At 33.9% G+C, this 27,313-nt stretch overlaps 1 protein-coding gene across 4 annotated transcripts in view; it reads left to right on the top strand.

The window, feature by feature from the left end:
- The window catches only part of LOC141538795 (cilia- and flagella-associated protein 337-like), a 125,087-nt gene that overhangs the window by 44,109 nt on the left and 53,665 nt on the right, over positions 1–27,313 (top strand). For 3 of the 4 annotated variants that reach the window (XM_074260610.1, XM_074260609.1, XM_074260612.1), the window contains exons 6-15: positions 2,036–2,158; positions 3,319–3,490; positions 5,275–5,321; positions 8,039–8,176; positions 10,145–10,330; positions 10,445–10,636; positions 12,045–12,308; positions 21,572–21,736; positions 22,233–22,382; positions 23,727–23,911. In XM_074260610.1, coding sequence (XP_074116711.1) covers positions 2,036–2,158; positions 3,319–3,490; positions 5,275–5,321; positions 8,039–8,176; positions 10,145–10,330; positions 10,445–10,636; positions 12,045–12,308; positions 21,572–21,736; positions 22,233–22,382; positions 23,727–23,911 — 1,622 coding nt within the window. Of the gene's footprint in view, positions 1–2,035; positions 2,159–3,302; positions 3,491–5,274; positions 5,322–8,038; positions 8,177–10,144; positions 10,331–10,444; positions 10,637–12,044; positions 12,309–21,571; positions 21,737–22,232; positions 22,383–23,726; positions 23,912–27,313 lie in introns of all 4 variants that reach the window. The other variant, XM_074260611.1, reaches the window with a different exon arrangement.

The raw sequence follows: 27,313 nt of genomic DNA, 5'->3' as shown, positions 1-27,313 counted from the left end.
GAATGTGAGTCATTTTTCAATTAATTAATTGGTGAACATGCAGTTTTCAGATGAAAGAATCCAAACTATAATCATTTGAAAAAATGTTCTAAATCATTGTTGATTATAGAAATGCGTAGAGTAGGGGCTAGCTCCCTGGAGGGCTTCAAGGTCAGCCAGAGTCAAGACAAATTAAAGTCCTTGGTCTTTAGGAGGAGAAGTGAAGGAGGCAGGCAAACTGCCACATGGCTTGTCAAAGATCTCTCCTTAATTCTGGAGTCCTGAGTCACCAACCTCTCTCCTCTTCATCCTGCCACCAAGTGACTCTGGCCTCTCTCCCTCCCTCCACCTTCCAATCCTTGTTTCTGATTATCTTAACACCAAACATTAAGCAAACACCAACATTGAGAAGAGTCATTTATCCAAATATATGCTAATAGAGTCATTGTCTCACATCCAATAGGTAATTAGCCTCAAGTGCTCAGTTGTCTGATTTAAGCACACCTTTTTGGAGTTTCAGCCCTCTACATAATTACATTGGAACAGCTCTGAGGTATCACTCCATACCTATCAGATTAGCTAATATGACATAAAAGAAAAATGACAACAGTTGGAGGAGATGTGGGAAAATTGGGACACTAAAGCACTTTTGGTACAGTTGTTAACTAATTCAACCATTCTGTAGAGCAATTTGGAGCTAGACCCAAAGGGCTATAAAATTGTTTTAAATAAATAATTGCCAGAAATACATTATATTTTCTTTGTCTCTTGCTAATGTCAAGTCTAGAATATGGGTCATTGCAGTCATAATCCAAACATCACAACTTCCTTAGTGGCAGCTCTGAAAATAGCCTCTGGAGAATTATCCTTAAGAACCATTTCTGTATCTTTCAGAAAAATAACAGTCATGGCATACTAATCATAAAACAGACTTTAAGGATATAGTTCATCCTCACCTTCATTGGTAGCATCACATTTCAATTCAATATTGTGTAACTTCAATGGTACATGGAATTTCTTGCATGGAAACTCTGCTAACCTCAATTAGCCACACATCTGCAATTCATCATCTTAGAAAATTGCCTGAGAGGTTAAGTTACTGTAAGTGAATGACTTTTCCATGATTTCATAGCCTGGCTATGTCACGGGCAAGACTTGAACCAGATCTTTATAACTCCAAGATCAGTTCTCTATCCTTTTTGGGAGGAGTGGGAGAAGGCATTCAAGATTAAATGACTTGTCCAGGATCACACAATTTCTAAGTGTCTGAGGTCAGATTAAAATTCAGTTTCTCTGGACTTCAGGGCTTGTGTTTTATCCTTTGAGCCATCTATCTATCCATCTCTACCTTTTTCCCCCACACTGCCTCAAAAAAGACCTAAGATGACAAGTATAAAAATATATTTAAAAGAATTGCACATTTTTAACCTATATCAAAATGCTTGCTGTTTTGGGGAGAGGGGAACTAAGAGAGAAAGAAAGAGAAAAAATTTGGAACACAAAATCTTACAAAAAATGAATGTTGGAAACTATCTTTATATGTACTTGGAAAAATAAAATCCTATTGAGAAAAAATAAATTTAAAAAATTTTAAAATAGAAAAATAAAAGATATGGTCTAAAATGACTAAGTATGGTTTTACACCATATCTGATAATTGGCATAGTGAACTCACCTTCAGGAAACTTTCTCCTATTGTAAATAGGGAACATGGTCAGCAATTTAAAGTTTTTACAAATTCCCTAAGGTTTTGAAAGATTAAGGAATGACCAAGAAAAATAAGCCAGTAAATGTCAAAGGAGGTGATTTGAACCCAGGTTTTCCTGACTCAAGACCAGTTCTTTGAATCTGATTCTTCTCAAATATCGCATAATACTAACTAAATATTCTGTTGATTTGACTTCTTCAAATAAATATTTGCAAGACAATAGATTCCAAAGTAACCTTAAAAGTTGTCAACACTCTCAACATATGTCAAGACTGACCTGTAGATTGTCTCCAAAAAAAACACATGATTTTATTTTAACATGATCCTCTTTTCTTTCCTTTATTCTCAGCAAGAGCCAACCACTCGGATCTTAACCATCTTTTCTTCTACTTCCCACTCATTTGTCACAGTCAGCAAAGGAGGAATTCTCAGTTTCTGGGACAATAACTTACAGCTCCAGAAGACATATGAGGTGATGATCCCAATGGGAAAGCTGCAGGGGTGCAAAACCATCTCTAGGGTATATATTCCAAGAGAGGATATCTGATGCCTCCTGCAGTAATGGAAATAAAAATTTGAAAGCGTTAGGTTTTAGTAGCCAATAGTCCATGCAGCAGGCAAGGACAGGATTTGATAACTGTTCTTTCCCAGGCCTTTTGATTACTTGGGAAAGCAATTCATTTGTTATGAAACATATTTTATATGTTTCATATTTTATTTTTAGCGTTGAGGGGAAAAGGAAGGCAATGAGTATTTATTGAGTACCAACTATGTACTAGTACTTACTATACTTAGTAATTTTGATTCTCACAACAATCTTGTGAAATAGGCACTATAATTATCCCCATTTTACAGTTATAAAACTTAACTGAGGTAAACAGAAATTAAATGACTTGCCCAGAGTAATATAGCTAGGGAATGTTTGAGATTGGTTTTGAACTCAAGACTTCCTAACTCCAGTCTCATTGCTCTATCTGATGCAGCTGTACCATCTAATTGACTAAAAAAATAAAATAGAATAGTTTTAAGTATTGTTGGAAGATAAGACTACATAAGTTTTTTCTTTATTTAGTTAATATGTTTTAAAGGTCATGATTTGACTTCTGGTATAGCTAAACCTACATAATATTGAGGCAAATTACATTAAAATTCTAAATGTATCTTGATATATAAAGAATTGTTCCTTTCCAAAGACACATAGCACAGGACCTACTTTCTAAAGATACTCTTTTCACTCCCATTCTATGATCTTTCTTCTGGTGAAGGGAAAGGAAATTTTGTTCCAAGAGGCATTTTTCCATTTAATTTGAGGAAATGCCTCCCAATAATTAGAGCTATCCAGAAGTGAGATGAGCCTTTTCAAGAGATATTGAGCTCCCCTTTACCAGAGGTCTTCAAAGTGAAGCTGAATGACTTCTCAGAGATATTTATGAAGGGCAAGAGGGGTTTCTTTTCAAGACACAGATTTGTCCTAAAAAACTCATGAGGTCAATCCCAGCACTAACATTCTGTGGTTCTGAATAAATTGCATTGGAGGATAGACTCTGGTCCTGGAATTGCTTCTGAGGAGCTCAGGGTGGCACCAGAGCCCCACTTTTGAGACCTCTGTCTCCCAGCTTTGTTTTCTAACAGATGTCAGCAGATGCTATTGAGGCTTCAACAGTAAAGAAGAAGATTAAAATTTGGACAACAGATGCTGTTTACATGCCTAACATTCATAAAATTGCTGTTGCTACAACCGGCAGAAAAATATACTTTTTTGAAGTGTCTCTGGGCCCCATCTTTGAAGATTTCCATCTATTTGGTAGGATTTACAACCCTGAATAGTCTACATTTACAATTTATATAGCCATTATGTTTTATAGTTTATAGTACAATAACTTTGTGAGGTGAATATCATAAAGATATGTTGAATTATGAGGTATTTAAAGTGAGAAATAACCTTTTGGTCATTGGATTCAACTTCATTTTTTATGAAGAAAAGAATGAGGTCTAGAGAATAAATGGTAGAAATAAGAGTCAACTTAAAACTTCTGAATCTTTATTAATCCCATTTAAGAGATAAAAAACTGAAGTTCAAGGATATAGTTACATGACTATATAGTCACATGGCTAGAAGGAAAAAGAGCTAAAACACAAAGCCAAGTCCCTTAACAAATAACCATTTGCCACACAATCTAAAGAGTGAGTTTACTATAAACAAATTGAAAAGAACATCACTTGTCATTGAAGAGACCTGACTAATTGTTGGGTTTTACTTAAGTCTAATTATCTTTCCACTTTGATTTTTTTTTTTTTTTAGTTATGTGACCCTAGGCAAGTCATTTAATTTCTGTCTACTTCAGTTTCCTTATCTGTAAAATGGGGTTAATTATAACAACTACCTCCCAGAGTTGCTGTGAGGTTAAATTAATATAATAATTGTAAAATGTTTTGCAAACTTTAAAGCACTACATAAATAGTATGTATTTTATATTCAGACAGCTAAGTGACATAGTAGATAGAGCCCTCCCCGCCTGGAGTCAAGAAGAGCTGAGGGAAAATTCAAACCTATGGGACCCTAGGCAAATCACTTAACTATGAAGTCTCAATTTCAATCTCAAATCTCAATGAAATTGTCTAAATTTCCTCAGCTGTAAAATGAGCTGGAGAAGGAAATTAGAAACTGCCTCAGGGTCTTTACCAAGAAAACACCAAATGGAATCACAAAGAATCAATCAAAACTAAAAAACAACAAATTATTTCTATGTTTGCTTTAAGCATTGATAGAATATTCATTTAAGTCAGCCTCCTCCACTTTTACAAATATACAACCATATTTTGTGTTAGCAGAGTCAATCACAACAATAAAACTTAAGGAAGTCAATTACATAATTATATGTATATTTATTAATATTGTTAATCAATGTTAATAATCAATATTTAATAGAATTAAAGAATAAACATGGACAACCTGATGACAAGCTTGTCTTAATAAAACCAGTCCTTTGATTACTGTTGCCAAGCTTATATATTTCTAGTTTATTAGCATATGGCAAGGCATATATTCCAGTGTAGTAATGAAGAAAAACACCATGATGACACATTGGAAAAGTACTTTACTAATGAATTATCTACTTTATAGATGGGAAAATGTGATCTAAGCTTTATATTATGGGAAAAGATTTAGACTAGGAGTTAAGAAATTAGTTAGTCTTGTCTCTGATGCTAATGTTCTCCATAGCCTTGAATAAGTCACTTGTTTGAATTTTTCTCCCCAGTTATAAAATGAGGGGTTAACTATGATGACCATTCTTTGAACTTTATTAGTGAAAACTAACCATTTACCCAATATTGGACTATACTACTCTTTCCCTGCATGGACACAGTTATCTATGCAAAGAAGTCATTTGTTTTTGACTTTTAACCTTTATCTATCTATCTACATGTAGAAACACACACACACACACCACACACACACTTTTATATATATATATATATATAATTATATAGTTATATAATTACAAATCTATGTGCGTATATAATGTATATGTGTATGTGAGTGTGTGTATATATGTATACACATAACTTGTTTCTCTGTTTCTACAGCCCTGAACTACATTCCAACATCAATGTTCTACTGGTGCGACACAGAAGTAAGTATAAGAAATATCTGCTATATAAATTGTTAGAATGTAACTATGTTGCATCATGTTGTGTGGTAGTATCTATATATGTTTGAGTGTGAAAATATTTACTACAAAATTTGTCTGAAGCTTTCAAGGTTATCTTCTGGCTTTCTCTCTCTCTCTCTTTTTTTTACTTTACTTTACTTCAGCATAAGGAACTCACAGAAAATAATTAATTCAATCAATGAAGTTCAGCACCTTTTTGGAAACTTGTAGTTTTAGAAAATTGCCTGGGGCCATTGAAAGACTTAAGAGGTTGGCCCAAGGCAATTCAGCCAGTGCAGATCAGAGTAGAAACTTCAAACCCATGTCTTTCAGACTCTGGGGTCAACTCTCCACCTCACCATGCTACTTACTTAACCCCAATATTCTTAGTAAATTACAGAAATCAATTATTTTATCTCCTTGCCAAACATTAAACCTCCTAAAAACACTAGTTGGAAAATAACTTTTCCTATAACAATTTCCATCTGTTTTTCTCTGATATCAAATAAAAGATGAGAACAAGAATAATAATTTTTTTCATTGTAGTAAATTTTTTTAATACACATTGCTTTATGAATCATGTTAGGAGAGAAAAATCAAAGCAAAATGGAAAAACCATGGGAGAGAGAAAAAAACAGATTAAAAAGAAGTAAGCATAACATGTCTTGATTTATATTCAGTCTCCTTAGATCTTTTTTTGCATGCAGATGGCATTTTCTGTTCTGTTCTGCATTGGAATGGCTTTGTTTTACGCAACTGCTGAGAAGAACCAAGCCTTTTATAGTTGATCATCACACATTCTTCCTATTACTGTGTACAATGTTTTACTGGTTCTGCTTGTAGCGCTCAGCATTAGTTCATGTAAATCTTTCTAGGCCTTTCTATAATCCTTTGTTATATTTTTGTTTCTATAGTCTCTTGTTCCTCATTTTATATAGAACAATAATATTCCATTACCTTTATGTACCACAGCTTGCTCAGCAATTCCCCAATTGATAGACATCACTCCATTTCCAATTCTTTGCTACCACAAAAAAGAGATGCTACAAACATATTTTTACATATGGGTCCTTTTCCCTTCTTTTTGATTTCCTTGGGATACAGATCCAGTAATGGCACTGCTGGATCAAAGGGCATGCACAGTTTTATAGCCCTTTGGGCATAATTCCAGATTGCTTTCCAGATTGTTCTCCAAAATGGTTGAATCACTTCACAACTCCACCAACAATGCATTAGTGTCCCAGTTTTCCCATATCCCCTTCAACATTTATCATTATCTTTTCCTGTCATCTTAGCCAAGGTATGAGGTGGTACCTCAGACCTGTTTTAATTTTCATTTCTCTAATTAGTAGTGATTTAAATCATTTTTTCATATAACTATAAATGATCATCTGAAATTGTCTGTTCATATCCTTTGACCATTTAGCAATTGGAGAATGCTAAATTATTACTATTATTATAAATTTGATACAATTTTTGTATATTTTAGAAATGAGACCTTTATCATAAATAATGGCTGTAAAGATTTTTTCCCAGCTTTGTATTTCCCTTTTAATCTTGTTTCTGTTGGTTTTGTTTGTGCAAAACAATTAGTGTAATCAAAATTGTCCATTTTGCTTTTCATAATGTTCTCTAGTTTTTCTTTGGTCATAAATTCCTTCCTTCTCCAAAGATCTGATAGGTAAATTATTCCTTGTTCTCCTATTTTGCTTATGGTATCATCCTTTATGCCCAAATCATTTATCCATTTTGACTTTATTTTGTTATGGGCTATGAGATTAGGTCTATGCCAATTTTCTGACACATCATTTTCCAGTTTTCCCAGCAAATTTGTCAAATTAAGAAAAAATTAATAATATTATTACTAATCATAGTGCTATGTACTTACATGGTACTTTGAAATTCACAATGATCTTAAACATACATTTTCTAATTTGATCCTCACAACAATGTTTTGAGGTGAATAAAATTATCCCTACTTTCTAGATAAGCCAACTGAGGCTAAAAGGGGTTATTTATTAGGTCACACAGCTAATAAGCCTCCGATGTAGAATTTGATTCTATTCCAACTACAGCATTTTATTCACTACACCATACTACCTCTGAAGTAGCTTGCCCAAAGTCACATAGCTAGAAAGTGGTAACACCATTATTTGTCCTTTTATTCCAAATTTAGAACAATTTCTGCTTCTTACTGTCACTTTTGGAAAATTAATTTCCCAGGCCCTCATTTTCCTGATTTACAAGATTAAAAGATTGAACTAGATGGTCTATGACATCCCTTCTAGCTCCATATTATAAAGACAGACTTAACAATAGACACACAGCTGATAAGCATCATGATCAGAATTTGAATCCAGGTCTAACACTACTATGATGCTTCTCAGATGCATGTCCTCTTCTGTCTACCCTTGATGAATGCTGCCCTTTCTTATCTGGTCTTTCTAAGTACTCAGAAAACTCTCCAGACATCAGATTCACTTTGTTTCCAAATACAATTTGAGCTTCAAATACCATACTAAGTTTAGGAATCTCTTTAGGGAATATTTTAAAGAGAAAGATAAGCTAACTATCTGTCAGGAAATTTATATGCAATCTTACCTCAGACTCAGAGAGATAGACTGTAATTCCTCCAAATCCCCTCAAGCCTCACAATCCTGTGGTTCTAACACTTGTTGGTCTCTTTTCTCTTCTGCCAGTCTGAAGAGAGCTGTTCTGTATTACTATGGGGTGATGATCATGGAGGAGTGAGTATTCTCAAATTCCTCCATCCCAACAAAAGCTTATATGAAAAGTCCTTATTTGATCAATCTGGGTTCTCTGGAATCTACTTGCAGGTAGGGTATTATAATTGTATGTGTCATTATAGAAATAATGATCAGCCTCAAATAAAATATTCAAGGTCAGTGCACAGGTTGAAGGAAAAGGGGAAAGGAAACACAACCAGCACTTGGGTAGACTTTGAAAAGAGATTGAAGAAGATAAAAGTCTTTAATTTGAGTGATACTGGAGTCACTAAAGTTAAATCCCATTATAAACATAGCAATAAGAAATTTCCCAATATAAAACCCTATAGAAAATAACACAACGACCCTGAAATCCAGAAGAGAACATTTAGTTTATGATTTTTCAAATGTACATTTGAAAGGAAATTGACTGGGTGTACAATCCACCCATAGAGACTATACTCATTTAATACTCTGATGAAAATCTAGTTTAAGACAACAGTATGAGTTTCTTCTTGACATTTTAATACAGCAAAGCTTGAATAGAGGTCTTATAAGGAGTGAGTGAATAATAATATAGGGAAACAACCCAAATTCATTATGATCATCACAGTACTCTACACACTTTAAGTACTTAATATTTGTCATATTGAATTGTTGCACTGACAGAAGCAAACTCAACTCATCTTACCATAGTACTCAGAAGTTTACAAATTGTTTCCCTCAGAGGTCCCATGTAAAGTAAGTAATTCAAGTGATTGGTATAAACAATTTCCAATGTGGAAAAACTCTTCACCAATGCAAATCAGCAACTTAAATGTAAGGTAGAATCTTAAAGTTCTTTGCCTGAGGCACTAAAATGTTCAATGATTTGTACATGGTCTCACAGTTTAAAAGTCTCTGACTTCCAAGCCAATAAGTGTCTATCTAATATATCACACACAATATATCATACTCTCAGTATAAGCATTATAATCTTCATTTATAGAGGAGAAAAAGGAGGCTCAAAAGAAATTACTTGCTTAGCCACACAAATAGTCAATGCCAGCTATGACTGTCACTGAGATTCTCCTTTCCATGAAGGTGCAATCTCCCATTTAAAATAAAGCTTTTTTCAAAGCAATAATTCATGATGAGTAGTACAAAGAGTATCCCTGTTATCACTTACATGGTGACCAGATAAATGAAGTGATTTATTTTTTATCATAATATATAGCTTCAGATCCATGATTCCTGAGTAAATTCAGAACTTAACACACTAAAATCACACTGTCACTCCAAATTAGAGATTAACAAAATTAATCCAAATGAATTTTGTATTTTAATTTTAGGAAAATGATTGTGATGTATTTTGTGTTAATGTGACATTGCTTGTCACCACAGTTTGGAATAAACCTGTATACATTCCTGCTGTATCATATATCATTCTAGTCTTGAAAATAATCATTTCTTTAAGTCAAGCCAAGTCATGCCAAAAAGTATTTATTAAGTATTTACTATGTGCCAGTCACTGTGCTAAACTCAGTGATACAAAGAGAGGCAAAAATATTTCTTTCATTCAAAGGGTTTACAATCCAAAAGAAGAGGCAGAATAAAAAAACAGCTCTGTACAAACAAGATGTATAAAAAGAAATCAGAGGTAGTTTACAGAGGAAAGGTACTAGCATGAAGGGGGATTGGACCACAGCAATAACATATGGTCATATCTTCAGAAAGGATAGTGACAAGATTATTTGCTGTCTTCCTGAAGTGAATATATATTATTTGGGAAATAAGAGAAATTGTTTTTTTTAAATATATTAATTTAAAGCAACATGATAGCTACTTTAAAGTAGGAACTTTAAAAAAAAGTTATACTGTGTGCATTGAAGTTAATTTAAATATAAAATTCTTTTAAAATATATATGTAAATTAAGTTTGTACACATGTATTTTATTTGCAAGATTTAAGTATCCATAATAGAGAATACATTAATTTCTAAGTGCTACTCTGAAAGAAACCTTAATGCATTTTTAGCTTTTGGATGCCACATTAGGAGAGCTAGATTTATGCTCTGTATCTATTGCTATTTCCCACCAGGATATTGGAAATCATGGTCAATTTTTAAGTTATAATTATATCCATCGCATACACCAAGACTCAATTTTCCAAATCCAATATGTCCCAGAAGACCTTTGCATTACATGCGCAGGGAACTCTCAAGCCTCATTGGTAATCATGGATATGGACCAAAAGAGAAAAGCATATACATGGAAGATTAAGAGGGTGAGAGCCTTTTGTCTTCCTTCCCAAAGCAACCTCAAAGTACCAACCTTAGACTCTGTGGTTCCGAATTTTTCTCATCTTTGCAGACTAATTTCTTTGTTGCTGACTCTCCAGGGAATAAAATGCTTCGATTTTTCCAAGTCTCTGAATCTCTTGATTAGTGGTGGAGTTGACTGCTGTGTCCGGGTGTGGAATCGATTTGTCCCAAGCCTCCCAACAGCCATACTCCGGGGACATTCCTTGCCCATCCTGGGTCTGGCCATCCAAGAACAAAATGGACAGATATTCAGCTACTCTAAGGATACAGTGAGTTGGCTTTGCATTGGTTGTCTCTATCCCCAAACCTATTTAATGATCAGGGATGAATAGGATTAAAGGAGAGTAAAAAAGATTCAGCCAGGTACTTATTCTTAGCCAAGCCAACTCTATCTCAATTCACCAAAGACCTGGAGGCTCACAGTCATCTAAAATAATAGAATAGAGAATCTTGTAGCAGGAAGAGACCTTAAAGAGTATCTATATCTATCATTTCCTAGAGAAGGAAAAAAAATCACAGAGTCGAGAGTATTTGCTTTTTGAAGAACTGAAATTAGAACCCAATTCAATTTTATTTCCACAATGCTATTTGAACAAGAATTTAGAGAAGCTGTAAAAGAAATGTGAAGCCAAAACTACAGGATTCATTATTCATAGTACATCACATTATATATCTTTTTAATGTTGATGATTTGAACATAGTATTAATGGTAGTCATAGGTTTAATTTCTATTGGTACCACTTAAGTGTCTTTCATTCTGTAGGCTACCTCCTCCCATCTCTATCAACAATTGTAAAACATTGATTATAAGAGGAACCATGGTGGGAATTAATTCATTCAAATCAAAGTGATTTCTGCTATTGACAGAGGTTTTGGTGGCAACTTCTTTACATAGTAAATAATATCTAAAGAATGAGACTCAGAGTCAAAAAGACCTAGTTTCAAGTTCTGCCTTTGACACATTTGATCCTAGACAAATTATTTAAACTCTCAAATCACCAGCATATTTTCTAATACTATAAGTTGCAGAAAAATTAGTTTGCTTTGGTAAAGGGAATTTCCTCACCAAAAGCTCCCCAAAGAGGTGAAATTATACATAATAAGTAGCTATCATTTGCCTTTTACTTCAGGGATTGCGAAATGTTTTTCATGCATTATCTCAGGTGATTCTGGAAAAGAACCCTGAAAGGCAAATAAATATTGTTGTTGTTGTTGTTAATTTTACAAGTGAAAAAAAAAATGACTTAGAGAGGTTTATTGAATTGGCCAGTCATTCAGAGACTAAGAGTATGAGGCAGGATAAAGAAAAGATAGTGGAAAGTATCAAGAAAAAATACCAGAGTTGCTATCAGATCATAGGTTCTGTGAGTACACATCCAGTACCTTTTCCACCATTCCTTGTCCCATAGATTTACCCTGTTTTAATTGCAGTTATTAAGTGAGTTATTATTGACATTCAAATTGCTGCTTATATTCCTCATATTAAAGTGCTTTGAGACCTTTAGATAATCGAAATCAGTGATTGAGACAAAAGCAAAAAAACAAATTACTAAACAGAGTTTCTGAGAGTAGAATCTTTCTTTCCTTTTTTCTCTTTAGTGTAAGAATAAAGTAAGTAAAACCACTTAAGGAAGTAGATTTCTCAAGAGAATAATTTCTACTCTCTATTTTTCTCAGGTGCTCAAGATCTGGGACATGAATTACCACACTTGTCTCTATACTGTGGCACTGAAGTTCCCCCATTCTCAACCTGAGCATGTGTTGGAACAAGGAAGCTTCCCCTTTCTATTTCTCCAGAAGCCTATCCCTCTGATCCTCATCTCCTATACCGACTACCTCGGCATGCTGAGATTACCCATGCCTACACATTCAGAGAAGAACCACACAGCAACCCACAAGGCTCCATTGTGTGGGGCTGTGTACAATGGCTTCTTCCATCAGGTCAGACATACTCTGAAGGAACCACTAATGATTTCAGATCAAAGGGGTAGGATTAATAGAAAAAATGTGGAAGGACAGATGTGAACACCATCTAAGTGTTTTTTGTCTTACTTGATGGTCTTTGGTAGAAATGAGTAGTAAGTGTTTGGGTGGTTGAAAGATAAAAGAAATCCTATCAAAAAGTACTACAGCCACTTTGAGAAAACCTAAACATAACTCACTTTATATAAGTATGAGGACTCCTAAGAAAGCATATTCAATTCAACAAATATTTATTATTATATATTAAGTACCTGCCATTTTAAGTATCATTATTTATTAAGCATCTGCTTTTATTTAGAAGGAACATAATAAGTGCTAGGAATATATACAATAATTAATGCTAGTGTAGGGTGGGAGGGAAGGAAATAAAATATATACAAATATACACAAGGCCAGAAAATTAAAAAACAAAAAAATATCAAATGGAATACTCTGGGAAGATAATTCCATATCAATATCAAGGGAGATCTTTAGAGGAGAATCTCAGTAATCTATATTTGATCCAGTGCTGTTTAACATATTTATCGAGGCATAGAGAGCATACTCACTAATTTGAAGAGGGATACGCAAAATTATCTTGAACAGGCCAAGGCATTGAGCTAAATCTATTAAGATGAAATCCATTAGGAACAAATGTAATCTTGCACTTGGTGTAAAAAATTCAACTTCATAAGTATAAGATGGAGGAAGCACGATTAGACAGCAATTATTCTAAATAATATTATAAACTCAATATTTAAGTTAATATAATCTTGAACTACATTAAAAGGAGGAATAGGGAAGTGATGGACATCATTAGATCTCATCTAGAAGACTGTGTTCTATTTTGAGTACCATTGGTTAAGAAGAAAATTGATAAACTGGATAACGTAAAGAAGAAGACTACAAGCATGGTGAAGGGACCTGAATTCATAATATATGAAAGGTGATTAAAGAAACTAGCCATTTTCAGACAGGAGAAAAGAAGATTCAGGGAAACTATAACTTCTAGAATTTGAAGAAGTAAGGAAGAGCAATTAGATTTCTATCTGTTCCCAGAGGGAATAACTCAGTAAAACAATGGAAACTACCAAAAAAAAAAAAAAAAAAAAAAAAAGCCAACTTAAGCTTGAAGTCAGAAAAACAAACAAAACTTTCAAACAATTAGAACTATCTAAAATCAGAATGGGCATCCTCAAGAGTTAAAAAGTTGTCCTTCGAATTTTTTAGGCAGAAGCTGGGAAAAGCATTTATTGAGCATGTTATAATGGGACTTTTTCTGTATGGTAAAGGACTAAAAGATTTCTTCCAACTCTCATATATTGTGATTCTATAAAAAGAATAGGCTCAAATTCTAATTTTCTAGAAATCTATTAAGTTTTTCCTGCCTCCTTATCTTACAGCCCCTTAACAATAAGGGAGCTGATGGAAAGTGATGATTTTTCTAGCCTGAGAGAAGGACTAAAGCAGCAAGGGAGGCAGAAATAATTCAGGATGGAGGAAGCTGGGAACTTACGAACTTTTATGAGAGATCTGGTGAATACAGATGTACTTCATCAAAAAACCAGTTGCAAGCAAAGGGTACTGCTATCCTAAAATGAGTATAATTAAAAGGAATTGTAGTCTTTTCTTATTCTTTAACCTGATTAAAGAATAATATGAATGACTACGATTTTACTGTTTCCCTGACTGTTTCTGCCTCACCATTACTATCCGGTGAATTTATCCATCCCTTACTTCCTCTCCTTTGCCTATATCATTGCTGCCTGTTGAACTGATGTTAAAATTTCTACTCTTTACACCTTATTTATTTGTAAGCCATATTTTGAGAATGGGTTTTGTCTTCAGATAAAAATAAACTGATTTTTATTGCATGGTATTTGCTACAAATGAGTGGACCACATAAGTAGAAAGAAAAAAGTCCTATTTTTTTTTAAAGAGGAGCTTAATATAGTACAAGTATGGAATTGAAATTTTATAGGTAAGTTAGCATATCAGTCCTTATATATACAAATACTCTCATTTCCAAAGGCATTTTGGTGGAATGAACATTTGCTCCAGTGATTGTCATTGTTCAAAAATATGCTTGGAATTTCTATTTGGAAATTGCTTTCTTAGGCTGAGTTACATTACTTAGAATAATAGTAATTCACATTTATACAATACCTTAAAAAAAACAGGCTTGTGATTTCATCAATATAGGTAGGTTTTAGTAAGTAATTCATTTACTAATATAAATTAGCAATTTGCTTTGTGGCTTATAGTATCAGAGAATTATCTGAGGTATTAAAAGGTGAAATTTCTTGCTCAAGGTCACATAACCACTACTTGTCAGAGATGGGACTGGAATCCAAATTATCTTGATCCTTAGGTCATCTGTGTCATGCTTTTCTTACCACATATCTTTTTAAGGGGGTAATTTAAGGAGTAATGTTCCCATTTTCCATATAAGGAAACTGAAGATGATAGTAAAGGACTTAAAAGCACATTAGTTAAAAATAAAAATAAGAGCCTGAGTCTAAATCCAGATTTTTTTTTCTGACTCTATATCCTTAATAAATGGCAAATCATATTTTGAAAGCATATTTGATTTTTGGAAATAGTCCAAAGTCATTCAGCTTTATATTTGATTAAATGAATGATCAATAATATGATTTTGGCTGAGTTTTTTGGTTTATTTTTTTTAAAAGCTGCTTCATTATAATGAACATATATATGGTATGCTAGTATAAGTAATTTAGGTAGTTAGGTTGGCACAGTAGGTAGAGTTATCAGTCCTGGAGTCAGGAGTACTTAGTATCTTAAGTTCAAATCTGGCCTTATATAACACTTACTAGTTGTATAATTCCTGAGCAGGTCACTTAACTCTGCCTCAGTTTTCTCATTTGTAAAGCAAGCTGAAAAAAGAAATGGCAAACTACTCCAGAATCTCTTCCAAAAAACTCAAAAATGGAGTCATGAAGAGTTGGGCATGACTTAAAAAGACTAAATAATAATAGTATAGGCCAATAAAGGTAGTCATAAAAAAAAAAAAAACAAACACTACGCCTAGAATCAAAAAAGACTTGAATTAATATCACCTTTAACAGTCACTATCCATGTGATTCTGGACAAATGACAACTACCTTTTAGTTTGGGCTTCTTTAACAGGGTTTTTGTAAATAAGTCATTCTGGAAATCATTTGGTGGCAGTGGATAAATGTGAGACATTGCTATTATGATATATAACTTATGGAAGAAGAAGGCAAATAATCACATCTGGAATACTACCTTGAATGAAGAATTTGCCACTACAGGATCTTTGAGAAAGAGAATAGTAAAAAAAAGTCTCTTGAGATGACTATTTAAAGATGATAATAATGATTTGAATGCATAAATTCTGAGAGTTTTCTGAGGTGAAGAAAAAATAAGAGGAAGGAGTTTGGACCAAGTTTCATCAGTATAGGGAATTCCAAATATAGAAACTACATTCACAAAAATATCAACTACATATAAAGAATTGCCTGAAGGACATTAAAAGATTAAATGATTCACCAATAGAGACAGAGCAAGTAGGTTGAAGATAAGATTTGACTCCAACACAGTAATGAATCAGTGACTCTCAAGTTGTGACAAGTTTCTTTCAAATAATAATTGATCTCATGACTTTATAATCATATCTTTTATTCTTATGGAAATAGATGAGGCAATAATGCAGCTGTGGAGCTGACTTCTCCTTCCTTCTGTTACCAAAGCCTAGAGGAACAATCAATCAGTCAAATTCTTGGGTTTTTCCTACCCTCAATCCTCATCAATGCTTTTGTGTTTTTCAGCTGCTATATTTAAAACAACTGGCCCCTTTCAGAAAAATGGAGAAGCTTAGGCAAATGACATTTGTAACTTGTTCTAATGACCCAAACAACTGGAAAAATTGCTGTAGTTTTCAGCCAAGCAACCCAGACGATCAATGGGATGGATAAGTCACTTTTTCACTTCTAATCTCCATTCCTCTTCATGCTAAATAGAGATGATTATGGTAGATCTATGGTATAGCTGATGTAAAAAAAAAAAAAAATTCTTATTTTCCTTCAGTTCAAGATTTCTCCTTTTTCCCTCAATCCCCATTTTTTTGATTAGAGGAGGAAAGAACAAAGTGCTGTCTGCCAAGAAATGTAGAGAAACATTGGAAAACCAACATGTTTTTATATCTTTGCCTGAGCAGAAACTGGCAAGTTGCTCAAGCTATGATGGCTCCCTCAGTTGATCTTCAGAGCATGTAGGGATGGAAGAGCTCAAAAAAACTAGGCTGACCATGGAAGAAAATGTAATAAAGATTTTATAAACTAAAAGGACATTCCCATTTTAGCAACATAACTCAATTCCTTGGCAATTCCTTTCTGATGAAAGCCAGGATTCTTGGACTAAGGAGGTAGCTTTGCTTCCTTTTTAGAGTGTATGTTAATGAACTAGTCTTTAGTTTCCTAATGTTTTCCAGCCAAATACTGAACTCTTCTATTTCAGGTTATTTTGACCTCTAGTCTGACTAGCTGGAGTTTTCCCAAATATATTAGTAATCTGTTTCCTTTTGGGCACTGTAGTACTAGCACTGGGACTTGGAAGTCCTAAACTTCCTAAGTCTCTAAATTAATCAGCAAATAGAGTAGCTGTGTGACTTTGAGCAAATCACTTAAGCTCTCTGAGATTTTCTATTTTAGCAAATACTTCTCTTATTTTACTATCTCAGAATCAGGCCAAGTATATTACCACCTCAAGGATCAAGGAGTTCTCCTAAGAGTTGAGGTGCTCCTTCTCTAAGAGCTCAACATCCTTTTAAAAGTGTGAACCACCAAAAAAAATTAGTAATTTAACATCAATTAGAATTTACAAAGGGGATAGTTATTTTGGGAAAATTGAAGAAGTAAGCATGGAAGTACAAATATTTCCCCCAAAATTTTTAGGTTACACTCTCCCCTACAATTCTTTGGTCCTTGGAGAAACAACCCAGACTTAACACAATTTTTATTTAGTGTTGAGTTCACCAAGTTAACAATCACGTGCTGCATTGATGAAATATGATTGACTCCTCATCAAGTCTCATTAACAAGCATTTATTAAGCACTATTCTATTGGCTCCTCATCAAGTCTCATCAACAAGCATTTATTAAGCACTATTCTATGCCAATAACTATGCTAATTGTCTCAGTTTAAATGAAAAAAAAAAAAAAAAAGGATTGAAAAGTCCTGGTACCAGTGCTAGGCTGGCTATAAAACCCAGCTCGGATTTGACTGCTGGAGTCCCAAACTTCAAGTGACTTTTGATCTTTCAAAACTCACAAGATGCTTGCCTTCAATCTAAAACAAACCAAAATACTTTAAGTCAAAAAACTGAGCTTGCATTCATGGGGTCATGTGATAGTCTCATAAGGAAAGAGACAAAGGTCTTCCCCTTAGAGCACTGTCAAGAGATAATGGGGGATGCCAGCAAGAACCTACACCAACGGAGAAGGCCAATGTTCTACTTAACTGGTATCTTCTGAATGCACCCCCCCAGTCACACAAAAGGTTCCTCCTCATTATGTGGTTAACAACTGGAATGTCTACATATGCTCCAAAATCTCTCTGAGGCACTTCTGTTAAACATCATCGCAGGTGTTCTGAAAGCTTTTTCCATATGGGAAATTACTGTAAAGTATTGAGATGATGTTCAGTATAATTGAAAAAAGGCCTGGATTTGGATTTGAAGACCTTACTTCAAATTCTAATACTGCTATTCACTGCCAGTATTATCTGGACAACCACCTAGAATCTCAGCTTCCTCATCTGGAAAAATAGAGATCGGACTAAATGATCTATGAAATAAAAGACATTATTTAGCTTAATACATTTATTTGTCACAAGGTGCTGCATTAATGCCAGATGTCAGATAACTAACTCTTTACTGCTGAGGACCAACTCTGAGCTCAGTCCTAATTCTGGAGTCAGGAAGATCCCAGTTCAAATCTGTCCTAAAGCACATACTATGTTACCTGGCTAAGTCATTTAATTTCTTCTGTTCCTTAATCCACTACAATATCTTCACCAAGAAAACCCCATGGACAACATTGATATCCTATGATGATATGCTATGATCCATAGATCATGAAGAGTTGGGACATAACTGAAACACTGAATAACAACATATAGTCCAGCAAATGCCAAAGACATAGATAGGATCTCTTATACAATACTCTGAAAAATCTTTTTTGGTTGACCTCAATATCTAAAAAAGGAGAAAAGGCTGTTATTGGCAAGAAACAGATTTTATGGAAATTAGAGCTTTAAGGAAATTCAGAGTTAATCTTGTCTGATCTCTTTATTTTTATAGATAGGTAAGTTGAGGTCCAGAGAAAGGAAGGAATATTGAACAGGTAATGAGTAAACAGCAGCAGAATTTAAAACTTCTGACTACAAATTTCTCTTCTACAATATTCAAAAATTTCAGTGAAATTTGTCCTTTGTTTCTTGTTTCTGTTGCCAAAGTTAGTAATCAACCAGGTAATAAAATCAGCTTAAAACAAATTTGTTTACTGAAATGCCATAGTTTAAAAAAAAAAAAAAAAAAGCACAACCTTGTGGCTCACTCTTCTTTAAATACTTAGTACTAATTGGTGTAAAAAGTAAACAAAATAGAACTCCTAAATGGAGAGGCACACATGTACAGAGCAGGTATGACGATGGCACAAAATGGCAGCTAGGTAGAACAATGAATAGGACACTGGACTTGGAGTCAGGAAGACCTCAGTTCAAATCCTGATTCAGATACATATTAGCTGTATGACCCTAGACAAGCCACTTAAACTCTTTTTCTTAGTTTCCTTATCTACAAAATAGGTATAATAATAACTCTTATTTCCCAAGGTTGCTGTGAGAAGAAATGAAATATTTATAAAACACTTTGCAAATCTTAAAGCACATAACAAATGCTAATTGTGATTGTTACTGTTATTGCTATGTGTGCAAGGAGGAGCCACTTCCACATCTAATGGTGGCTGCTCTTTACTGAGTATTGAATATCTTCTGGGTGAGTCACTTCATCTGACCTTCATCTTATAAAGTCCTTCTTATAGGTTTCAGAAGCTTTTATCTCATTACTGGATGAGATATCTCTGCCACCTGGCCATAGTCTCTATTGTTTCAAGATATGGGCTCATTTGAAATCCTGTTCTCTGGTATTCTTTCAGTAGGAACAGGTGCCTATAACTTAGGACCAATAAAAGTTTCATCTCAGATGAGATGAGAGACCATATGCTGCAGTTTTAGCATTTATGGAAAACAAAGATTCTTAAGTGCACATGATTCTCTATAGAGATGTTTATAGATAGAAAATAGATATATAGATATAAATGCACTTTGTGTGCATCAGTATATCTGTTTTTTCTCTTAAAGTCTACATATACTATCCTGAAACTGATCCCTTCTTATGCCCTGGAGGTGTCCCATTATTGAGAGAAAAGGAACTTAGTCAAAATGGGAGAGTTCCATTTCATTTTACACTGTGAAGGATCCTGTACTAATGCAAATACAGAACAATAAAGGTGCAATTCCAGGTTCTTCACTTTTCATGCAGACATTGACAACCTAGAATAATTGTAGTGGAACATGATCAGAATTGTGAAAAACCTCAAATAAATACCATATTAGTATATATTTTAAAACATGTACACACAAATACACATATATGTACGTGAATATATATATATATATATGTATCTGGTTGTGCAAGCTTATTAAGAGCTCTTTTTTTAGTAAAATTAAAAATATTAAATGCTTTTCTATAAACACCTTTATACCCACCTGGGAAAAACTTGAAAAGAATGACAAAAAGGCCTTTCATAGGGAAATGGCTTAAGGGTAATAACCAAACTTATTTGTTGCCTTTTCCACCTCTAAAAGTTTGGTTTACTTACCAAATTAAGAGAAAACTCTGCTTTGTTCTTTCCCCAAAAGTAATCAACTAGGAACCCCTAAAGAAAAGTGCCCCGATTCCACTGTAAAGAAGATAACTTCTACCTCTAATGCAGAAAGGATTCTTGATAAAGATCCCTGGGGAAAATTAATTAGTTAATTAATCAATTAATTAATTAAAAAGCCAGATTTTTAAAAATCCCTGGAAAGAGTTCCATTAATCTATGGAGGGAACAGATACTGGAAGAAATTGAATAGTGATTTGGTTACAATTTTAAATGTTCTGAATTTTTAAATTTTAATTCAAACTGAATTTTAGTATGTTTGACTTTCTTCTAGATTCCTATGGTACCTACAACTGTCTTGAAGCAGAATGGGCATGGGGAATATTAATAATACAAATAATACAGACTAAAAAATACAAAACCAACATGCCATTGAAGCAGATTTATCCTCCTTGACTTTGAAAGGGCTAATCAGTAAAAATTATAGTGAGATAAATTTCGTTTCAATACAGGGACATAGGCTAGCAAAGCTATCCAAAAGTGAAATGGGCTATTGCAGAAGGTAGGAAGAAGTGTTTTTAGTTGATCTTGAATAGTCATTTGGGGGAAAGAAATAGGATTCTTACATTAAGTAAGGACTAGACTAGAAAACTTTGAAGCTCACTTCTGCCCTTAAAGATACTACAAAATAATATTTCTTTCTCCCAGAAATCTTTCTAGACTACTCTAACCCATGATGATCTCCCTTAACCCAACTCAGACATTCATATAATGTATTTACATATAACTCTGCATCGATTTATGGCATCCCTTGTATTCAATTCATAAGTTCTTACTAACTATAACTGTGACATTTCTTGTATCATCCAACTTTTCACATATTTATAACTTGGTTTTTTTCAACTATATGAAGTTTCTTGAAAACAGGAACTCTGTTTTAAACATTTCTGTAATTCTCATAGCTTTTTAAATATTAACTAATTCCAGTTCCTCATTTTATAGATAAGGAAACTGAGGCCCTGAATTAACTTGCCCAGGGTCATACAGCTAAGTAAGTAGAAAATAATGGATTGAAAGTCAGGAGCTCTTATATATAAATCCTATGCTTTTACCATCACACCACACCGCCTCATGTTTAACTGTGCTGCTTTTAAGATGGTAGATATTTAAAGATGTTTAAGAGCTGAGTCAAAACCTATGTTAAGCAAGAGAAAAGAGATATGTTTTACTTGTATCATTTGGGAACTTTTGTTAGCCTGGTTTTAAAACAGACAGAATTTAACAGGAATTTGAAACCAAATTATCTTATGGCAGGTTGTGACAGGATGTCACAACTCCACCATTGCAGTGTGGGATGTCGAGACTGGCATGAAACAATTCATTTTAAACAGCATCCACGGTGAGGAGGAATTAACCTGCATGGCTCTAGATACTTCAGGTAGAAGACTTATCACAGCTGCTAGAAATGGCACTGTCAAGGTATGTGTAAAAACAAATCAGAAGGGTTCTGGCACAACCAAGTTACACCTTTTGACTTCATTGTTTCCATTTGTTTTTGAGTGTGGAGATGCTACTGAAGTATTCTATAAACTTTAGAGTTCTATATGAATACTAATTATTATTATTACTGGAACAATGTTAGTAAGACATTGTCAATATCCTATAATTGTCAAAGTAAGTAATCACCCAATGTGAATTATTCTTAGTTGTCTGGGGCATTGGCGATTAAGTTTCTTAATCATAGTCACATAGCTAACATGTCTCCATAGTTATAATTGAATTGAGGTCTTCCTCATGCCAAAGCACATCTACTAAGCCTTATACCATGCCATTTTCCTATTCACTGGGAGAAAAAAAGAGTGAATTTTTGTAACTAGCTCCCTGAAAAGAGATTGGAATAATCCATTCAGCAATGGCCATAAAGATGGGAGAAAATGGATCTTAACACTTACACTCCTTACTCTTACATAAACAGGTCTGGGATATTCAGAGAGGTCACATCTTGCACAAACTGGAGATGGTAGAAGATACAGAAGTGACAGGGGTGGTTGCAGTTCGAAAACATATATTCTTAACAGTGGGATGGAATCGGAAAATCATCCTTTATGACTGCTCAAAACCTGAGGTAAGCTAGCCTAAAGATAAGGGACGATAGATTGCCCTTATTCCAAATCATTATTTGGCTGTGGAACTAATCAGATGATAATATATCTTATTAAATGAGAAGTCCTAGATTCTCTTAGTTTCATTTATTCACTTAAAACTCAATGATAGAGACAAAATACAAAGAAAAAATAATTGCTACCTTCTAAGGAATATGAAGATTAATGAAAGTAATAGAGAACATATAAAAATATATTTAAAAATGACAATTACACTTATATGTACAAATAAGTTCAAATGAATGTGCTAACAACAAAATGATAATTATTCCTATATTTCCTACATTCCTGCATTCCTAAATGAAGGAAATACTAATTCATAGTATTGACCCCCCCCTTTCTAAACTCCTATAGAATCCCTAGTCTGAACCATTCATATGATGTATCATATTCTTTATTTCCTTGGCATTATCCCTTGAAATCAACAAATATTTATTAAGCACATACTTATGACTTGAATCTGTGACTAGTTTGAAGCTTCCTAAAGTCAGAATCTATACATATTTATTTTTTATTCCCCTGCAGCTTTTCAACAGTTTAGAGCAATATTTTTAACTAGCAAGCATTCATTTTTCTACCCCCTACCCTAATCCTTTATTTAAAAAATGCATAGTCAAACAAAAAAAAATTCTATGTGCCAAAAATGTCTCTCTCTTTTTGCATCTTGAACAGAATCAAGGTTAGCCATTTTATTGATCAGAGTTCTCAAGTTTTTCCAAGTTGATTTTCTTTAGAATGTTATTTTATGAATCTTTCTCCTGATTCTGCTCATCTTACAATACATCAATTCATACAAACCTATGGTTTTTTAAAGATAATCCATTCTTCACCCCTTTTATAAATGAGAAACAGCATAAAAATTCTGAGGTTTTGAAATAGGATAACATTTTGAGAAATGCTCTGTAAGCATTCATCAAGTTCTCAGAGAGCACAAAGTCATTTAAAAGATATCCAGGATATAGAGAGAGTGAAGAGGTCCATACTTGCTCTTTGAAGGCAAAACAAATATATAATCAGCATAAACATGTTGAGAGAAATATAGTAATTTCAAGAGTCAGCAGAGGGGGAGGAATGAATAGGTGAGTGGGAGAAATAAACCACTAGATTGCTAAAGGGAAATAAAGTTGCCACTTGTTTGTCTAATTACTAGCAGTAAGATACACTCTAACTACCCCCAGAGGTCACTCACTTGTTGTCAAAGGTGGTCTATTGAATAAGTTATGCTATTAACATTGGGGCATCCTACAGTCTTGTTTTGTGAGTCCTACAGTCAGCCTATATTAATAGAATTTTTTGATTCTCTCTAGACTTCATATGTTCCTGCAGACATGTCTTGGAAAGGGGGGCAACTACATAAGGAAGATATTTTAGCAGTGGATTACTGTCCTCCTCTTGACCTCCTGGCTACTGCCAGTTTTGATGGAGAAATTATTCTGTGGAATGTGGAAACCCAGCGTCCCCATCACTATGTCAGAAAGGTATCACGTGAAAGGTAAAGATGTTATTTTCAGTGGCAAAAAATTGGATGAATAATAAAAATAGCATTTACCTAATGTAATTTACCATGTACATTACATAAAGTAACAATAATAATAAATAAGAAGCATATGGTGCTTTAAGATTTGCAAAGGACTTTATAAATATTATCTCATTTTATTCTCACAACAATCCTGGAGGATAGGTTTTATTATTTCCATTGTATAGATGAGGTAAATAAGGCAGAGAAGTTAAGTGACCTGCCCAGGCTCACAAAGCTAGCTAGTCAATGTCTAAGTCTAGTTTAAAATTAAGTCTTCCTAACTTCAGATCAAGTATTCTATATTTGTGAGATCTGCTCACGTTATTTCATTTGACACACTAATTCTGAGATAAATAATAATAATAGCACTTTAAAATTTAAAAGCATTTCCATGGCAACAGCCCTGTGAGGTAGGTGCTTAAATATTATTCTTCCAGTTTTTCCATGAGAAAACTAAAATTCAGAAAGATAAAGTACCCAAAGGTCACACAGTTGGTAGGTAAATGACAAAAGTGGAATTCAAACCCATCTCTTCTGAGGACAAATCCAAATTGCCTTGGAAGCTAAGAGGATAGGGCCAGTTATATAAATGGCTTTTTTCCAAGTTGCATTATTTGATGACCAGTGAAATGGAGACCTTATTATTAATAGATTATCTTTTCCATAGTCATTTATTTTTACATAAATCTCAGAAAATGTCTTATACTAAAGATTCATATTTAGTTCTTCTTAAAATATCTTCATAATGGAGGGGATAGCTTATGAGGTTGTTTTTTTTCCCATAGTTTGTCATCCTAAAACTTTGACAGAGTGTGAGGGACATTTAAGAGAGAGGGTGAGAGAGGAAGAGAGAAAGAAGGAGAAGGGGGAAAGAGAGAGAAGGGGGAGAAAGGGAGAAAGGGGAAAGAAGGAGAAATGAGAGAGAGAAGATCAGAGAGAGATTCTTATGCTAGACCAAAAAAAAAAAAAAAAGGCCATGGTCTCTTACATTCCAGTAAAGGAAAATAATTCATAAAGACAAGGTGGAAAGTAGTTGGGATGGAACATAAACTGTATAAGGGCTAGGAGAAAAGAGGGACTGGAATTGGATCATATCAGTGAGTGAGTTGGAAAGGAAGTGAGAAGAATTTCTGATGATATGAAAGTTCTAGGTAAAGATTCACCAATCATCATGTGGTATCATCCTGGGAAGAAAGGCAGGGATCCAGTAGAAGGCAATAGTTCAGAAAGTAAGAGAAACCAGAAAGAAATAAGAGAAAAATGACCAGAATTTGCGATTTGGGGGACTTGCCAATATAGACCAACAAAATGGAAGAGTAGTAATCATGCTTTTTAAAGAGCTGAGCTAGCAGGACAAAGTAGCAAGAGTGCTATATTTGAGGTCAAAGACCTCAGAGAAAATATTGGCTTCAACACTTACTAGCTATGTGATCGTGGAAGCCACTTAATCTCTCTATGTCTAGTTCTTCCTTTACAAAGCTGGAATAATACCAGCACTACTTATTCCACAGAGATGCTGCGAAGAAGGAACTTTATAAAATTTAAACCACTACAAAAGTATGAGTTACCACAGTTACTTACCTGGTAAATGATTTTGCCAAGCAAGTAGTTAAGTACTATCTATAGTATCTTCCTGAAAGAAAGAAGCTTGGATTTTTAAAATGAATTTTATGACTGCATCAATATTTTTCATTTATTTATATGATTGTTTTGCTGAGTACCATATAGTCATGGCATTTTGGGGTTAGACTCTACCACAATAAACTCATTAAATTTTGTACAGAGATACCAGTGCCATCTTATTAGAGAAGGCAAGTAAAATGCCAGCTTTCCAGGTTCTGCTTCTGTGATACACAACAATTATTCCTCCCTTTTTCCATTTCATCTCAATTAAATTTTTTCATATGATAGGAGTCCTGTAAGATGAAACTCATAAGCACTCACAGATTTTTGGATAACAAATATCCATCAAATGTCATCATTTGATACTTAAAAAGTCATTATGATTTATTTCCTGCCCTAGAAATAAAAGTTGTGTGACACAGGAAAAAAAAGTACTGTCACTGCTTATTTTTTCTACTTTTATAAATAAAAATTATAATCTTTTATATGTATATTTATTTGATTTTGGTTTGTTGGTAGTTCTTAAGTTTATATACTAAACTAATTTGTAATTTAACTAGTTTATATACTGAAATTCCATCTTTTACTCGAAATCTTCCTCAACCCATCTTAATTCTGGTGCCTTCCCTCTAATAATTATTATTTATCCTGTTTGTAGCTTGAATTGTATATATTTGTTTGCATATTGTCTCCACCATTGGGTCATAAGCTCTTTGACGGTTTGTCTCTTTTTGTATCCTCAGTACTGAATACAACATTTGGCATATGGGAATGGTTAATAAATGTTTATTGCCTTGTATAGAAATTCCCATGTATACTTGTATATACATGAACATATAAGCATGTATGTATAAAATATTTTTTTCAAGAAGCAGGGTCAAGTTCTCATCCAGGTCCCATGATATAACATTTTTCCCATTTCACTGTTAGAGTAGTGAGGATGAGATGACTCATCATGCTTCTTAATGTGAATATTTAGAATGGGAACATCACCCCCCTCCCCAGCAACATTTCCTGAAACCAAAGCAAAACAATTAATGATGTTACTTTCCTTTAGACTCAGTCTTTTCCTGCCTACTTTCCATTTTTATGGAGGAGATGCTCAGAATGCCTAAGTGCTGAAGGGGTAATGTGTTCACAGCACAACAAACAGGAAACATCTCACCCTCAGGTGTGACTACAGTAATGAAGCATGATCTATTTAGTGTTCATTTTTGTTGGGAGCTAATAAAATAAGTTTAGTAATAGTTCTATTTGTAAGTCTTAGGTAGAAATGTCCAGAAAGTGTTCAACTAAGTAGCAAAGATTCAAATAAGGAAGAAGAATCCAGAGCTAGGGAGCTCCATGAAAATAGGGTGGTTCAGTGGATAGAGCACCAGCCATGAAGTCAGGAGGACCTGAGTTCAAATTCGACCTCAGACACTTAACACTTCTTAGCTGTATGACCCTAGGTGAGTCATTTAAACCCAATTGCCTCAGCAAAATAATAATAATAATAATAAATAGGGAGCTGTAGGTAAATAGCTGTTAGGCAAACTAAATCAAAGTTCTATGTTTCCTCTTATAATCATCACTCTAATGTTTCTAAAACCTTTTATTTTTTTATTTATTTTTAATTTATTGAATAAAACAAGCATTTACAAAACATAGCATCAAAAATGATTGCACATGAAAATGCAAGTCTACTTTTAAGGCATGACTTGCTATTACTTTTAAGTACACAACTGATTTTTTTCCTTTTCTTCTCCCATC

Source organism: Sminthopsis crassicaudata, chromosome 4 (assembly GCF_048593235.1).
Source record: "Sminthopsis crassicaudata isolate SCR6 chromosome 4, ASM4859323v1, whole genome shotgun sequence".
NCBI classification, from domain to species: domain Eukaryota; kingdom Metazoa; phylum Chordata; class Mammalia; order Dasyuromorphia; family Dasyuridae; genus Sminthopsis; species Sminthopsis crassicaudata.
Note: the sequence above shows the minus strand (reverse complement) of the source record. Positions and strands in the feature narration are given on the sequence as shown.